Here is a 12045-nt window from a genome sequence, read left to right on the forward strand (position 1 = left end):
CGAGGCCACTATAGTAAAGAAAAAGAGTTGGTTCTTTTATTCGAATCCCTGGGAATGAATGCCGTCCCACAAGAAATGCCCTGTGGGACATCACAGGAAATGACGTAGCTCAGTCTAATGACTGAGCTACGTCATTTCCTGTGATGTCACACAAGCAGCAAAAATAATGGACCGGAAAAAACAGCCTCAAGGCATGGCTATTCACCTATAGTGATCACAGAGACCGGTTGTTTTTGTGTTACTGTATATATTTGTTTTTCTGAAAAATCCCACTTAATATACTTTGGGTAACAACAGTCAATTTTTTTTTTAGGGGTGTAACAGTCAATATTTATTTATTTAATTTTATTTTTTTCTTATAAAATAAAAGTGAGCTTTTGTTAAACCAAATATTGTGGGTTTTTTTTTCCATATACAACAACCTATCTGGACTCGATAAGAGAATCGAGAAGGAATCGGTTCGATAAGAGGATTCGATAATGGGCTGGAACTCGATCATTTCTTATCAAACATCATCCCTAGTCAAGTCTGAGGTGACTTGTGTCATTGAACAAGTGATGCAGGTGACAGTTGACCACAAGGACCACCTTCAGTTTCACGTGTCACAAATCTTGCTTTTAAGTTCCACAATTGTTTAATATTGGAACAGCAGATTAAACTCCGTTGTACAATCTAGTTTTTATCGTCTAAGACAGACCTAGACAAATGAAGGCCCGGGGGCCACATGCGGCCCGTTAAGCTTTTCAATCTGGCCCGCCGGACATTCCCAAATTATTATTTTAGATGTTTAAGATGTAAAGTGTAGCTGCCATTATGATGTGCAGTCATGTTTTCTAATGACCGGAAGTCTTCTACTATACAAAGTAGAGATGTCCGATAATATCGGTCTGCCGATATTATCGGCCGATAAATGCGTTAAAATGTAATATCGGAAATTATCGGTATCGTTTTTTTTTATTATCAGTATCGTTTTTTTTTTTTTTTTTTTTTTTTTTTTATTAAATCCACATAAAAAACACAAGATACACTTACAATTAGTGCACCAACCCAAAAAACCTCCCTCCCCCATTTACACTCATTCACACAAAAGGGTTGTTTCTTTCTGTTATTAATATTCTGCTTCCTACATTATATATCAATATATATCAATACAGTCTGCAAGGGATACAGTCCGTAAGCACACATGATTGTGCGTGCTGCTGCTCCACTAATAGTACTAACCTTTAACAGTTAATTGTACAAATTTTCATTAATTACTAGTTTCTATGTAACTGTTTTTATATTGTTTTACTTTCTTTTTTATTCAAGAAAATGTTTTTAATTTATTTATATTATTTTATTTTATTCATTTTTAAAAAAAGTACCTTATCTTCACCATACCTGGTTGTCCAAATTAGGCATAATAATGTGTTAATTCCACGACTGTATATATCGGTTGATATCGGTATCGGTTGATATCGGTATCGGTAATTAAAGAGTTGGACAATATCGGCATATCGGATATCGGCAAAAAGCCATTATCGGACATCCCTAATACAAAGTATTTCAATGCTTGGAATCTGTGCTTTTGCATGATATACTAGTTACTATGGTCATCTAATTAGTTACTATGGTCATCTAATTAGTTACTATGATCATCCAATTAGTTACTATGGTCATCCAATTAGTTACTATGGTCATCCAATTAGTTACTATGGTCATCTAATTAGTTACTATGGCCATCTAATTAGTTACTATGGCCATCTAATTAGTTACTATGGTCATCTAATTAGTTACTATGGCCATCTAATTAGTTACTATGGCCATCTAATTAGTTGTAACACACGGTGCTACAGCGCCTGTGTCGCCACACCCGTCAGATGTTTGTCAGCAGCCCAGAAAGGCGACAGAAAGAAGTCAGGCGTGAAGGATCACACATGGAAGTTCATCTAAGTTACAGGTGGCATTTTTGGGGGTAAAATTGGCTTCTTTTTCCACCTGAAGTTATTTATGTTCACTTTTTAGCTGACCTTCTTTGATGTCCTTTTTTCTGTTGACATTCCTGTGACTATTGGAGAAGAAAGTCATGTCTCAAGGTTTTGGTATTTTGCTTTTTGGATTGCTTGTTTTTGTTTTATTCTGTGAAAAAATATACATGTAAATATATATATATATATATATATATATATATATATATATATATATATATATATATATATATATATATATATATATATATATATATATATATATATATATATATATATATATATATATATATATATATGTATGTATGTAATATATATATGTATATATGTATGTATGTATGTATGTATGTATGTATGTCAGGCCTTTGAGACACTTGTGATTTAGGGCTATATAAATAAACATTGATTGATTGATTGATTGATGTATGTATATATGTATGTATATATGTATATATGTATGTATATATGTATGTATGTATATATGTATGTATATATGTATATATGTATATATGTATGTATGTATGTATATATGTATATATGTATGTATATATGTATATATGTATGTATATATGTATATATGTATGTATGTATGTATGTATGTATGTATATATGTATATGTATGTATGTATGTATGTATATATGTATGTATATATGTATATATGTATGTATGTATGTATGTATGTATACGTGTATGTATGTATGTATGTATATATGTATGTATGTATATATGTATGTATATATGTATATATGTATGTATGTATATATGTATGTATGTATATATGTATGTATGTATGTATATATGTATGTATGTATATATGTATATATGTATATATGTATGTATATATGTATGTATATATGTATATATGTATGTATGTATATATGTATATGTATGTATGTATATATGTATGTATATATGTATATATGTATGTATATATGTATGTATATATGTATGTATGTATGTATGTATACGTGTATGTATGTATGTATGTATATATGTATGTATGTATGTCAGCCCTTTGAGACACTTGTGATTTAGGGCTATAAAAATAAACATTGATTGATTGATTGATACTATGGTCATCTAATTAGTTACTATGGTCATCTAATTAGTTACTATGGTAATCTACGTCACAGCAGCTCAGACGAGGCACCAAGCAGTGTGGGTGGGAAGCGTTTCCACAGACGCGGAAGGAGATTTTCACAACAAAGTTCTAAAGCTTAGTGATGTATCAGATATATCAGATTGTAGGTGGTTTTATTTTGTACCCTTCGCGTTCATATTTCACTGTTTGTTGCATTTTTGTTGCATTTCACTTGATTGTAAAATATGTCGATCGAAAGGGGGTGTGATGTTCATATTTTGTCAATATTCAGTGTTTTATCCTTCATAGAAACATTTAAAATTACGTTATGTCTTTTAAGGTGGTCTGTCATAACGTTTTTAGCATTCTATCAGACATTATTGTGAGGTTTTGTATTAGTGTTCCTAAAAATAGATATACCGGCCCCCAGACACATTTTTTTCTCTAGCTGTGGCCCCCCGAGTCAAAATAATTGCCCAGGCCTGCTCTAAGACCTATGTGGCAAAGTCAAGGCCCGCTATTTGCTCCGATTACTGCTTTGCACACTCCTGGCATTCTCTCCATGAGCTTCAAGAGGTAGTCACCTGGAATGGTTTTCACTTCACACGTACGTGTGCTTGAAGCTCATGGAGAGAATGCCAAGAGTGTGCAAAACAGTAATCAAACGGTGGCTGTTTTGAAGAAACTACAAAATAAAACATGTTTTTAGGTATTTCACCTTTTTTTTGTTAAGTACATAACTCCACATGTGTTCATTCATAGTTTTGATGTGACAATCTACAATGTAAATAGTCATGAACATAAAGAAAACACATTCAATGAGAAGGTGTGTCCTAACTTTTGGCCTGTACTGTATTTCGCGATCATCATCCATCCATTTTCTACCGCTTATACCTTTGGGAGTTGCGGGGGGTGCTGGAGCCTATCTCAGCTGCATTCGGGCGGAAGGCGGGGTACACCCTGGACAAGTCGCCACCTCATCGCAGGGCCAACACAGATAGACAGACAACATTCACACACTAGGGACCATTTAGTGTTGCCAATCAACCTATCCCCAGGTGCATGTCTTTGGAGGTGGGAGTGGCCTATCCCCAGGTGCATGTCTTTGGAGGTGGGAGTGGCCTATCCCCAGGTGCATGTCTTTGGAGGTGGGAGTGGCCTATCCCCAGGTGTATGTCTTTGGAGGTGGGAGTGGCCTATCCCCAGGTGCATGTCTTTGGAGGTGGGAGTGGCCTATCCCCAGGTGCATGTCTTTGGAGGTGGGAGTGGCCTATTCCCAGGTGCATGTCTTTGGAGGTGGGAGTGGCCTATCCCCAGGTGCATGTCTTTGGAGGTGGGAGTGGCCTATCCCCAGGTGCATGTCTTTGGAGGTGGGAGTGGCCTATCCCCAGGTGTATGTCTTTGGAGGTGGGAGTGGCCTATCCCCAGGTGCATGTCTTTGGAGGTGGGAGGTGCCCGACTCGTAATCAATATCAATAAAATATGCTAAAAATTCCTACTCAAAAAGGCTGTAGTCCAGGGGTCACCAACGCGGTGCCCGCGGGCACCAGGTAGCCCGTAAGGACCAGATGAGTAGCCCGCTGGCCTGTTCTAAAAATAGCTCAAATAGCAGCACTTACCAGTGAGCTGCCTCTATTTTTTAAATGTTATTTATTTACTAGCAAGCTGGTCTCGCTTTGCCCGACATTTTTAATTCTAAGAGAGACAAAACTCAAATAGAATTTGAAAATCCAAGAAAATATTTTAAAGACTTGGTCTTCACTTGTTTAAATAAATTCATTAATTTTTTTACTTTGCTTCTTATAACTTTCAGAAAGACAATTTTAGAGAAAAAATACAACCTTAAAAATGATTTTAGGATTTTTAAACACATATACCTTTTTACCTTTTAAATTCCTTCCTCTTCTTTCCTGACAATTTAAATCAATGTTCAAGTAAATAAAAAAATGTTATTGTAAAGAATAATAAATACATTTTAATTTAATTCTTCATTTTAGCTTCTGTTTTTTTGTCGAAAAATATTTGTGAAATATTTCTTCAAACTTATTATGATTAAAATTCAAAAAAATTATTCTGGCAAATCTAGAAAATTTGTAGAATCAAATTTAAATCTTATTTCAAAGTCTTTTGAGTTTCTTTTAAAATTTTTGTTCTGGAAAATCTAGAAGAAATAATGATTTGTCTTTATTAGAAATATAGCTTGGTCCAATTTGTTATATATTCTAACAAAGTGTAGATTGGATTTTAACCTATTTAAAACATGTCATCAAAATTCTAAAATTAATCTTAATCAGGAAAAATTACTAATGATGTTCCATAAATTATTTTTTAAATTTTTTCAATAAGATTCGAATTAGCTAGTTTTTCTCTTCTTTTTTTCGGTTGAATTTTGAATTTTAAAGAGTCGAAATTGAAGATAAACTATGTTTTAAAATGTAATTGTCATTTTTTTCGTGTTTTCTCCTCTTTTAAACCATTCAATTAAGTGTAAATATCATTAATTATTAATAATAACATAGAGTTAAAGGTAAATTGAGCAAATTGGCTATTTCTGGCAATTTATTTAAGTGTGTATCAAACTGGTAGCCCTTCGCATTAATCAGTACCCAAGAAGTAGCTCTTGCTTTCAAAAAGGTTGCTGACCCCTGATGTAGACGCTTAAACTAGAGATCGACCGATATGTTTTTTTATTATTAGTAGTAAAGGATATTGATGTAACCGATGTATTCATTCGCAGTAAAAGTTGTTTAAACATGACTAGTATAGGTCAGTAAACAGCTGGACAAGTATTTTAAGTTTTGGGGGGTTTTGTAACATTATTTTTCAGGAAACGGCGGACCAGTGGCGACGTAATGCTTTTTGCGGAGCTAACGCGGTTAATTTAGCAACAAAAACATTGGAGTGTTTCACAACCGCCTTTATTACATGTTTCTAAGAGAAACATCAACACCAGTGCCTCCATGGAAATGCCCCCCTCTACCTCAAAGAACTGCTCACCCCCAAATCCTCCACACGACACCTTCTCTCCGGATAGGCTAACCTCCTCCAACCTCCGAGGACAAAGCTACGGACAATGGGAGACCGGGCTTTCTGCTCCGCCGTTCCCAGTCTGTGGAACGCTCTCCCTGACCACCTGAGGGCACCACAGACTGTGGATGCTTTTAAAAAAGGCTTAAAAACCCTTCTTTTTAAAAAAAAGCCTTTTTTTTTTTTTTAGATATATACGTGCTAGTTGTAGTTTTTTTTTTAGTTTTTTTTTTATTATGTTTTGATACATTTTTTTAATACAATGTAGCACTTTGATGTTTGCTCAATGGAAAGTGCTTTTTACAAATAAAATCTATTATTATTATTAGAGATGTCCGATATTATCGGTCTGCCGATATTATCAGCCGATAAATGCTTTAAAATGTAATATTGGAAATTATCGGTATCGGTTTTTTATTTTATTATTTTTTTATTTATTAAATCAACATAAAAAACCCAAGATACACTTACAATTAGTGCACCAACCCAAAAAACCTCCCTCCCCCATTTACACTCATTCACACAAAAGGGTTGTTTCTTTCTGTTATTAATATTCTGCTTCCTACATTATATATCAATATATATCAATACAGTCTGCAAGGGATACAGTCCGTAAGCACACATGATTGTGCGTGCTGCTGCTCCACTAATAGTACTAACCTTTAACACTTCATTTTACTCATTTTCATTCATTACTAGTTTCTATGTAACTGTTTTTATATTGTTTTACTTTCTTTTTTATTCATGAAAATGTTTTTAATTTATTTATCTTATTTTATTACTTTTTAAAAAAAGGACCTTATCTTCACCATACCTGGTTGTCCAAATGAGGCATAATAATGTGTTAATTCCACGACTGTATATATCGGTATCGGTTGATATCGGTAGGTATCAGTATCGGTAATTAAGAGTTGGACAATATCGGAATATCGGATATCGGCAAAAAAGCCATTATCGGACATCCCTAATTATTATTATTATTATTATTTGCATTTTAAAATACGGGAAACTCCTGGGAAAATTGGTAAAAATATGGCATTTTTCTTCATCGCAATAATGCCTGGGAATTGATACTTTTCAAATAGAGGATAGAGCCGTTTTTGATTCATTAGTACCGCGATACTATACTAGTACCGGTATACTGTACAACTATATATATATATATATATATATATATATATATATATATATATATATATATATATATATATATATATATATATATATATATATTAGGGCTGCAACAACTTTTCGATTAAATCGATTAAAATCGATTATTAAAATAGTTGCCGATTAATTTAGTCATCGATTCGTTGGATCTATGCTATGCGCATGCGCAGAGGTTTTTTTTTTTTTTAATAAAAAAAAAAAATATATATATATTTTTTTAATAAACCTTTATTTATAAACTGCAACATTTACAAACAGCTGAGAAACAATAATCAAAAGAAGTATGGTGCCAGTATGCTGGTTTTTTTCAATAAAATACTGGAAAGGATAGAAATGTAGTTTGTCTCTTTTAAGAGTTGGACAATATCGGAATATCGGATATCGGCAAAAAAGCCATCATCGGACATCCCTAATTATTATTATTAGGGGTGTCCGATAATGGCTTTTTGCCGATATCCGATATTCCGATATTGTCCAACTCTTTAATTACCGATACCGATATCAACCGATACCGATATCAACCGATATATGCAGTCGTGGAATTAACACATTATTATGCCTAATTTGGACAACCAGGTATGGTGAAGGTAAGGTACTTTTTAAAAAAATGTATAAAATAAAATAAGACAAATAAATTTAAAAAAAATTATTGAATAAAAAAAGAAGGTGGCCGCGCCCGGGAATCATTTTTGGTGATTTAACCCCCAATTCCAACCCTTGATGCTGAGTGCCAAGCAGGGAGGTAATGGCTCCCATTTTTATAGTCTTTGGTATAACTCGGCCGGGGTTTGAACTCACAACCTACCCATCTCAGGGCGGACACTCTAATAATAATAATAATAATAATAATAGATTTTATTTGTAAAAAGCACTTTACATTGAGTGAACAACCTCAAAGTGCTACAGTGTATTAAAAAGATAATAAAAAATTAATAAAAATAAAAACTAGAACAGCCAAATAGCTACAACTAGTATGCATATATCTAAAAAAAAAGAGGTTTTTTTTTAAAAAGAAGGGTTTTTAATAGGGATTTCCGATAATGACTTTTTTGCCGATATTCCGATATTGTCCAACTCTTAATTACCGATACCGATATCAACCGATACGGATATATACAGTCGTGGAATTAACACATTATTATGCCTCATTTGGACAACCAGGTATGGTGAAGATAAGGTCCTTTTTAAAAAAAAAATCATAAAATAAAATAAGATAATTAAATTAAAAACATTTTCTTGAATAAAAAAGAAAGTACAACAATATAAAAACAGTTACATAGAAACTAGTAATGAATGAAAATGAGTAAAATTAAGTGTTAAAGGTTAGTACTATTAGTGGAGCAGCAGCACGCACAATCATGTGTGCTTACGGACTGTATCCCTTGCAGACTGTATTGATATATATTGATATATAATGTAGGAAGCAGAATATTGATAACAGAAAGAAACAACCCTTTTGTGTGAATGAGTGTAAATGGGGGAGGGAGGTTTTTTGGGTTGGTGCACTAATATCTTGTGTTTTTTATGTTGATTTAATTTATTTTTTTTTAAAAACAACAAAAAAAAACGATACTGATAATAAAAAAACCCGATACCGATAATTTCCGATATTACATTTTAACGCATATATCGGCCGATAATATCGGCAGGCCGATATTATCGGACATCTCTAATTATTATTATTATTATTTGCATTTTAAAATACGGGAAACTCCTGGGAAAATTGGTAAAAATATGACATTTTTCTTCATCGCAATAATGCCTGGGAATTGATACTTTTCAAACAGAGGATAGAGCCGTTTTTGATTCATTAGTACCGCGATACTATACTAGTACCGGTATACTGTACAACTATACAGTATACCGCAGAGGTTTTTTTTTAATTTTTTAAATTTTTTTTTAAATTAAAAAAAAAAAATTTTTTTAAATAAAATAAAAAAAAAACAAACAAACAAAAAAAAAAAACGTTATTTATAAACTGCAACATTTACAAACAGCTGAGAAACAATAATCAAAATAAGTATGGTGCCAGTATGCTGTTTTTTTTTCAATAAAATACTGGATAGGATAGAAATGTAGTTTGTCTCTTTTATCCGACTATTAATCGATTAATCAAAATAATAATCGACAGATTAATCGATTATCAAATTAATCCTTAGTTGCAGCCCTAATATATATATATATATATATATATATATATATATATATATATATATATATATATATATATATATATATATATATATATAAATAATCGGTGGATCGCTAGCTAAAAGTGTCTCCCAAAGGCTGCTGACCACACACAAGGACAGAAACAAACGTGCCCAAGCAGACGAGACACGTCACAATCTCCAACGACACGGCAGCAGTCGTGTGTCGTTTGCACTTCGTTGCAGATTGCGAGCTTTGAACAAAAGTTGAGCGTACGTCGGCTTCCGGGCAAGCTGCAGGCTTTGCACACGTTTCAGAAGGAGAAGAGCAAGGGTTAGGTCTCCCTGGCCAGCTCAAACACTGCAACTGTAACTTGTGTGCCAAATAGCTCTTGCCGGGAAGCTCCGAAGTACGACAGCTTTCATTCAAGAAAATAAAATAAATAACAAAACACTACCAGAGAGCCTCATCATCATCATCATCATCATCATAAACATGGAAAAGTGTTTACTTTACCCCAACAACACGGTCAGAATGGAGCATGCTCTATGGTGGAGACGGCACGGGATAAAGAGAGAGACGACAACAACAGTTGAGTGGACCAATCAGCATTTAGACAGCAACAAGAGGAAGAGGGAGGAAGGAAGGAAGGAGTGTAGGACGGAAGGGAGGAAGGAAAGGAGACACCATAACATGGTAGGAAGCCAGCATTAACTCTACATCCTCTGAAGGAAAACATAGTGGGACCTTTAAAGTCCAGGTGGTACAATTCAGGATTTCACTGCAGAAATTCAGATTTGTTTTTGTATGAAGTTAAAGGCCTACTGAAATGAATTTTTTTTATTTAAACGGGAATAGCAGATCCATTCTATGTGTCATACTTGATCATTTCGCGATATTGCCATACTTTTGCTGAAAGGATTTAGTAGAGAAAATCGACGATAAAGTTCGCAACTTTTGCTCGCTGATAAAAAAAGCCTTGCCTGTACCGGAAGTAGCGTGACGTCACAGGAGCTAGTATTCCTCACAATTCCCCGTTGTTTACAATGCAGCGAGAGAGATTCGGAGCGAGAAAGTGACGATTACCCCATTAATTTGAGCGAGGATGAAACATTCGTAGATGAGGAACGTTACAGTGAAGGACTTGAGAGGCAGTGCAGGACGTATCTTTTTTCGCTCTGACCGTAACTTAGGTACAAGCTGGCTCATTGGATTCCACACTCTCTCCTTTTTCTATTGTGGATCACGGATTTGTATTTTAAACCACCTCGGATACTATATCCTCTTGAAAATGAGAGTTGAGAACGCGAAATGGACATTCACAGTGACTGAACATGTAAATACACAATTAATAATATTCAGCTTTGCGAAGCTAAAAAAAATAGAAGCTAACCTAGCAACGTAGCCACCGTGATAGCATAGCAGTCTCAAATGCAGATAGAAACTAAATTTAAAAAAACCCTGACTGGATGGATAGACAGAAGATCAATAATACTATTAAACCATGAACATGTAAATACACGATTAATAATATTCAGCTTTTCGAAGCTAAAAAAATAGAAGCTAACCTAGCTACGTAGCCAACGTGATAGCATAGCAGTCTCAAATGCAGATAGAAACTAAATTAAAAAAAAACCTGACTGGATGGATAGACAGAAGATCAAAAATACTATTAAACCATGAACATGTAAATACACGATTAATAATATTCAGCTTGGCGAAGCTAAAAAACAGACGCTAACTTAGATGCGGCGGCGGGCTTACTCACTGTAGTGCGTCTGCTATCCTGCTCAAAACACAACACAACCTCCTGGTGTTGGTGTTGTTGTAGTCCGCCGCTCCACGATCGCACCTACAACTTTCTTATTTGCAGTCTCCATTGTCCATTAAACAAATTGCAAAAGATTCACCAACACAGATGTCCAGAATACTGTGGAATTTTGTCGAAGAAAACAGAGGTATTTGAATTGGGTCCAAACACTTCCCTTGACCTTGTGACGTCACACGCATATGTCATCATACCGCGACGTTTTCAAGCGGAAGTGTAGCGGGAAATTTAAAATGTCACTTTATAAGTTAACCCGGCCGTATTGGCATGTGTTGCAATGTTAAGATTTCATCATTAATATATAAACTATCAGACTGCGTGGTCGGTAGTAGTGGCTTTCAGTAGGCCTTTAAAGTAGCATTGATTGTCACACACACACACACACACACACACACACACACACACACACACACACACACACACACACACACACACACACACACACACACACACACACACACACACACACACACTAGGTGTGGCGGAATTATTCTCTGCATTTCACCCATCACCCTTGATCGCCCCCTGGGAGGTGAGTGGAGCAGTGAGCAGCATTTTTATAATTTTTGGTGATAAACGCGCAGTGCATCTAGAAAGTATTCACAGCGCTTCACTTGTCCCACATTGTTACGTTACAGCCTTATTACAAAGTGGAATCATTTCCTTTTTGTCCTCAAAATTCTACACACAATACCCCACAATGACAATGTGAAAAATTGATTTTTTTTTTGCAAATGTATTAAAAATTAAAAACTAAGAAATCACCTGTACATAAAGCTCAAAAGTAGAGATGTCCGATAATATCGGTCTGCCGATATTA

General features: G+C 34.5%; 1 protein-coding gene across 2 annotated transcripts in view; it reads right to left on the bottom strand.

Annotated features, from left to right (window-relative positions):
- Nucleotides 1–12045, bottom strand: part of pxk (PX domain containing serine/threonine kinase) — a 56389-nt gene that overhangs the window by 6406 nt on the left and 37938 nt on the right. Inside the window, exon 18 of one of the 2 annotated variants that reach the window (XM_062038166.1) lies at nucleotides 9914–9943. The exons of the other annotated variant lie outside the window; for it this stretch is intronic. Coding sequence (XP_061894150.1) covers nucleotides 9927–9943 — 17 coding nt within the window. The 3' untranslated portion in view covers nucleotides 9914–9926. The remainder of the gene's footprint in view (nucleotides 1–9913; nucleotides 9944–12045) is intronic. 2 annotated transcript variants of the gene reach the window in all.

This window comes from Entelurus aequoreus, linkage group LG26, assembly GCF_033978785.1.
Source record: "Entelurus aequoreus isolate RoL-2023_Sb linkage group LG26, RoL_Eaeq_v1.1, whole genome shotgun sequence".
Classification (NCBI taxonomy): Eukaryota; Metazoa; Chordata; class Actinopteri; order Syngnathiformes; family Syngnathidae; genus Entelurus; species Entelurus aequoreus.